The 6,324-nt window shown below is 42.1% G+C and overlaps 1 protein-coding gene across 1 annotated transcript in view; it reads left to right on the forward strand.

The window, feature by feature from the left end:
- Positions 1 to 6,324, forward strand: part of LOC102679147 (potassium voltage-gated channel subfamily H member 6) — a 105,118-nt gene that overhangs the window by 52,192 nt on the left and 46,602 nt on the right. The window contains 2 exon segments of the mRNA XM_031508313.1: positions 500 to 624; positions 717 to 797. Coding sequence (XP_031364173.1) covers positions 500 to 624; positions 717 to 797 — 206 coding nt within the window.

The following is a 6,324-nucleotide window of genomic DNA, read 5'->3' on the forward strand; positions in this document are numbered from 1 at the left end:
TTTTGATCGTATTTTAGAAAATAGTGCGTGTCGTTGTAATTGATTTGATTAGCACAAGACAAAGTTTATTCAGACGTTAACATGGATAAGCGAGTTTGATTCTTTCTCTTCAGATCTTCTTGCAATATCGTTTTCTCTTAGAACCGATCGATTTTTCTTTCTTTCTTCTTCTTCTTCTCTCTTCTTTCTTTCTTTCTTTCTTTCTTACGCCTCGAAAGCTTTGACAAGTCAGAAAAAAAAGAAAAAAGATTGTATTGTGCACCGAAGTTTGGCAAATTGTTATTATTACGCGCGAACGTACATACAGATTAGTAAGCCAGATCTATCACCGTTACCAATAATTTTTTCCGAGACACCGTTGGATAGTTTTGATTTTAATCGAGCCTGTATTTCACACAGTATAGTTTTGATAATAATAGGATAATCGAATATAATCGTGAAACACGCGACACGTGTATCTCACATTTCCCGCTACTGATACCGATATTTCTATTTCTAGCAACTAAACATTCGAAAATCTTTCCCGGCGTTGCGTCCGAAAGTGACTTGCAAAAATGGCGGATGTCCAAAGACCGGAAGTCGCCATCCCTCAGCCAGATGGGGCCAGATTCCATCAAACACAAAGTGAGCAATCAACCGATCCGATCTGTTAATTTAATTTTTTAAAAAGAAAAGAAAAAGATCGTCGATGTTAATTCTTGATTTCCGTGTTGCAGTTCTCCTTGCAGGACAACGGGTCCGCGAAATACTTCCAAGGAGCGATGCACACGTCGAACATGGGAGAAAAGGTAGCCCAGGTAAGCCACGATTTCCGCAAGGAAATTCCAATGGGATTTCTCTCTCGATCGTCAGCTGGTCGGATTGAGTTCACCGTGAAAGCCGTGAAACCGGGTAGGGATTATCGAAAAGTTGGGCGAAAGTCAGATGATGCGAATTTATATGCAAACCTCGTGTCCTCTCTGTCTTGGAACTTTGGGTCGAGGAGCATGGGAAGAATATTCTCGGTGAACACGAGTCCTTTCGACTTCTATAATAAACGTTATCGTGGCGAGTTTTTCCGAGGGAAAAGAAAATTCTGATTCAGAGACGAGACGAAGAAATTTCTTCGTCGTCCTTTAATCTCTTTCCTTCTTTTTCTTCCTCGCCGCCCTTCTCGAATTCTTGACACGAGGCGGTAGAATTATCGTTCATCGTTCACCCCGAGAAAACTTTTAATTCTTTTTGGAGGGAAGTTTTGCATTAGATGGAAAAATTTTCCTCGTAAGAAGGATGTTTCTTCGAAAGTAAAATCTTTTCCTGGCTGGTTTTTTTTTTTCTTTACAGAGGTGATGAGAAGACGAAAAGAGAGTTTTCTTATTCAGACTCAATTTAGGGGAAGAGGAATTTAATTTTTTAATAAAGCAACGAAGATCCAAGGATGTTTCACAGAATAATCGTTCGTAGCGAAGCGTTTCTACGAAGCTTTTGTTTCCGACACGGTTTATTTTTGTCTCGTAAATGTTGTTTCTTCGGTAAATTATTATTATTAACGTGGAATATTTTCGAATGTTTAGCGTTATTCGTGCGGTTATTCGTCTGCGCTCCCCTATTCCACCTCGTGGCCTCGTTTGATCGACATGCACCACGTCCATCTCCCAGGCGACCGCATACCGTTGTCCGGCATATTTCATCTTGCATCACTGAAAATGGAAGATCTCCATTTTTATCTTTCGCGATCGAACTCCTTTTCACCCAATGAAATTTCCAATATTCGTATAGACTGTGAACGATCGATATATTAATTCTAATAACGGACAGATACAGAAATATTCGTTTCGTTTTCGAAAAGCGAGCGGGTCCGAATCGAGGATCCGAATAGAGTTTGAAGGAACGCTTTATCCGCGTTGGCGGGGACCGTGTAAGGATGATATAAATAGCGGAAAGATAATGTTGGATTATATCTATCTGCCAAGAAATTTCGTTTCGCAGAGGAGAAAAGGGGGAATTCTATGTAGGTCATTTAAAATGCTTGATGTACCCTTGCGTTGTTTTATCGATCACGTGCAATGCATATATTACCTTTTATATTACATCCTACTACCTGTTTTCCCCGATAAACATCTATATTTATTCTTCGGGGGTGAAGGAATGAATATTTTATAATGTATCAAACGCGTGTTACGTGTTATTTCAAAAAAAAAAAAAAAAAAAAAAAGGAAAAAAGAAAAAAAGAAAAAGAAGAAAAAGAAGAAAAAGGAAAAATGCATAGCGAAACACAAGTTATTTTTCCGAGGAAAAATACTGACCCAGTATCGCTATTTATAGTTTCTAGGTCTCGTAGAAGAGCGATACAGTTGTTTCGAACGAAATTCACAGCATTGTTGCCAATCATGTGGCAGAGTGGTAGAGACGTTTATCATGACACCCCGTGGTAACGCGGCCCCGGCTGGCGCCAATCAGTCTGCGCCGCAGTCGCCGGGGGCGGGAATACCCCCGCAATCTGGATTTCCACAAATTGATGCCGATTTTATGCCGTGATACTGTTCCCTTACCTCTCGAAAAATTCGCAAATTTTCCTCTGTCGTTTCGCCCTCTTCCATCCTTGGCAATTTCACGTGGGGAAAGAAAACGAGTCCAACGAGTATCCGAATAAAATATTTTAAACGCGATTTCAATCTCTTCCCGGATAAGATTTAAATTAAAAGCAAGGTAGAAAAAAAAATAATAATAATAATAAACGACACGAGAAGATGGAATCTCTTGATTTAAAGATTAAACACGATTGTTATATAAAAATTATAAATATAAATGGTTGGTGATATTTGAAATTATCCCACCGTCTGTCTTAATTAATATTCCAAGCTCGGATCCTATCCGAGTGAATTCTCGGCGAGAGAGGTGACGATTCTATAAAAATCGATATCATCGGAGGGGTTTACACGACAGGTTGCCGAATAATTTATAACTCTCGTGGGACGAGAGGAGGGAGGGAGGGTAAGAAGAGTTGACTCTCGCACGCTCCCCCGTGTGAATAAAGATTTCCGGGCGGCAGTTCTCGTCTCTCGACGACGAACAAGTGCCGGCATATACTTTGCACGCTCTCGTCATTGCTTTTCTCCTCGGCCGAGGATCGGATGGATGGATGGATGGATGGATGGATGGATGGATGGATAGAGAGAAGCCCACTCGATCGGTCTCTCCTTAGGGACCGCCGGCCTTTAAACATTTTCCTTGTTTGAAATACCGGCGACGCCTCGTAGCCGACACGCTTATCGACTTGTAGAGGGTCAAATGTCGTCTCGAGACTTTCAACTCGTCGTGGAGAAAGAGCTCGTTCGACACGAATAACACGTTTGGCACGTATTTACAAGCACGTATTAAAGTGATAAACTTGATTTTCACCCGTTTATGGATCATGAAAATAGAACAAAACACTCGATGCGTTTCGATGATTTTCGAGGGGGAGGAAGGAGTTTCGATATATATATGTTAATTTCACGACGATAGGACGTTCGCTGTTATATCGTTTGACGCCGATCGACGTCGAATCTTTCCATCATCCCCTTAACCGAGTTTCGCAAAGTTTTTTTCGTGCATACGAAACTGGCGGACTAACTCTTTCGTAATCGATACGTATGGCCGCAGTTACGGCCAATTTTATCGCCTTAAGCGATGCGACGAGACTCAGGAAAGGGAATTTATCATTGATAAAGGATGGCGAGTTTCTCGAATAAATTTGAAAAATGTTGCAACGTTACGTCTTCCTAAGTAGATCAATTACGTTATGGCAACGCAAAGTCTTTCGTCTTTCTGGATGACGACAACTTTTCTTTCCATCTTTCTTCCCCTATCACGTATAAAGGGAGAAAAGATTTTTCACTTTTTCCTTTCAAGACTCTTGGAACCGTTTCCTCGAAATCGCTTCACACTTTATCGGCTTAATAAATTGTAATAATATTTCTTAATGGTATCAATTTGTCGCGATACTCCTCCCTCGTGAATCTTTGATGCGGAGACGAAGTTCGAGTCCGAAATGCGGACAGAATCGGTTTCTTTTTTCGCCCCGACGACATTCAATCGGTCAAGCTCGTCGTCGTTGCTGAAGCTATTTACATCGGGCGGGCTCGAAGCCGCCAATATCGATAACCGATACTGCGCCTCTTTTCCCCGTCACAGGTCTCGAGCAACGTTGTTACCACGATGTCGCGGAAACTATTACGCCGGATTAAAGACACGCCTATTGTTCCCGGCGACAAAGGGTTCCCCGATCTTCGCCAATTCCTTTAATAACCGCAGAAACAATCCCATTTGTCCCGTTGTTGTTGAAAATTATTCGTCCCTCGAATCGAAGAGAAAACGAAATCGGCGAAATTCCACTGTATCGTAATGTTTTTAAGTAATTAAAAAAAAGGGATAAGATGCAATTCTTATCGATTTGTGGGAACGTTTACGCTAATGATATTTGTAAATTTTTCTCTTCTCATTTTTAAACATTGCATACATCGAATATTTTGGTTTTTGGAAATTGTATATTTTTTTTCAATATTCGAGATTGCAAAGATTCTTAAATTTAATCGATGCGTTAAAAAAATAAGATTTTGCATAAGAAAAATGTTACACGCTTCGTTACGTCGAATAATCGAAGCGCCTAATGGGATAATCTTTGTAAAAAAAAAAAAAAAGAAAGAAAAATAACCCCTTAAACCGCGTTTGTTATCCCTGAACCGTAAAAAATTGTCCGCGAAATTTAAAAGCTGGATTAATTAACTAGGAGATATTATCTTGTAATTACGTCACTTTGAATAAAGATTGTCTCGAGATAAAAGCGAGTGACAACAGTGGAATATTGCTATGACATAGCAATGGATTAAAGTGTGCAACAAGAAGGGAGAAACGAGGAAAACCAATCCTCGAATCGAAGAAGAAAAAAAGATATCCCTTTCACTTTGAACCGACAGTGAAAAGGACAGTGGAACGAACGTTGCATTAATCGGACGACGGAGAAAAGAACAGTTAAAACGGTATAATCGCATAAAATAATAAAAATAGTTGTTTCAAAAAAAGAGAAAAGAAAAGACTGTGACAAATTTCCAACGAAGGGAAGAGACACCAATCTATATTAACATCTCTGGGCCAGAAAGAATATCTCGATAAAATCCAATATCCAAGAGAAAAAGCAGAAGCAGAAGAAGGAGAATAGAAGGGAAGAAAAAAGAAAGAAAAGAAAGAAAGAGGAGAAACGGAGGGGAAGAGAAACAAAAGCAAAGAGGGGAGAAAGAGAGAGAGAGAGAGAGAGAAAGCGAGGCGATCCCGGAAGAAAGACACGGACGAGCGAGGGTGAAAGACGAATACACCGACGAGCGGTAAAGGAGAGAGGGATATATGGTATATAGCGTTGGCGTTGATCGAAGAGAGAGGGAGCGATGGCGGAGGAAGGTGTGCTCGAGGGACGAGGCAAAGGAGGGGTGGCTGGCAGAGGCTCGCCGATAGAAGGCGCTATTGTCAGTGTCGCAGTATCCCCCGTCCTGCCCGGCAGGTTACACCGTCGCCACTCCGTCCACATCGTCCCCGAAGGAACGCAGAGAGCACATGTAAACGGTGAATTAATAAGACTGAAAAAAAGGCCGGGCTGCGCGTGAACGCGTGTTCCACGATCGAAGCGTGGCCGATCATCGTTTCTCGTCCAACGAGAATGGGGATGGCGCGCGTTTCATTTCCCGATGAGCGAAAAAGGGAGGTTGGATCGAGGGAGGGTCGAGGAAAAACAGAGAGCGAGCGAGAAAAAGAGAGGGAGGGAGAGAGAGAGAGAGATTCACGCGCAAGATTATCGAGTGGTGTCCAGGAATGGTTAATCCGAATCGTTGGATCGCGTTCGATCGATGACAGAATCGGAAAGGAAATCGTGACGAGTTACGTGGCGAGTTGTCAACCCCTTTGGAATCACGAGGAAGGGGGAGGGGGAGGAAAAAGGAAGAGCGAAGAGCGTTGGTTTGTCGGATACCGGCGAATCGCACTCTCCTCTCGTGTATCATCCTCGATTGGACGTTGGGTCGAGATAGGTCGTGATCATCGATCGATTCGTACGGGAGAAGGAAACGAGGGAGGTTTGGAAAGGGTAATTTCGAAGGTTGAAGTATATATATATATATATGGTGGAATTCGTTCGTGTCGTCGATCGTGTTGTGTTTATTGTGCGTTCTGGATTTTCGAAAAGTTTTATTCTTTTATAGAATAACCGCGTCCGAAAATGTTTCGAGGGGGAGTAGACGAGACCCTGCTTGGTTTGAACCGCGCGTCTCTCTCTCTCTCTCTCTCTCTCTCTCTCTCTCTCTCTCTCTCTCTCTC

Source organism: Apis dorsata, unplaced genomic scaffold (genome assembly GCF_000469605.1).
Source record: "Apis dorsata unplaced genomic scaffold, Apis dorsata 1.3 scaffold_82, whole genome shotgun sequence".
Classification (NCBI taxonomy): Eukaryota; Metazoa; Arthropoda; class Insecta; order Hymenoptera; family Apidae; genus Apis; species Apis dorsata.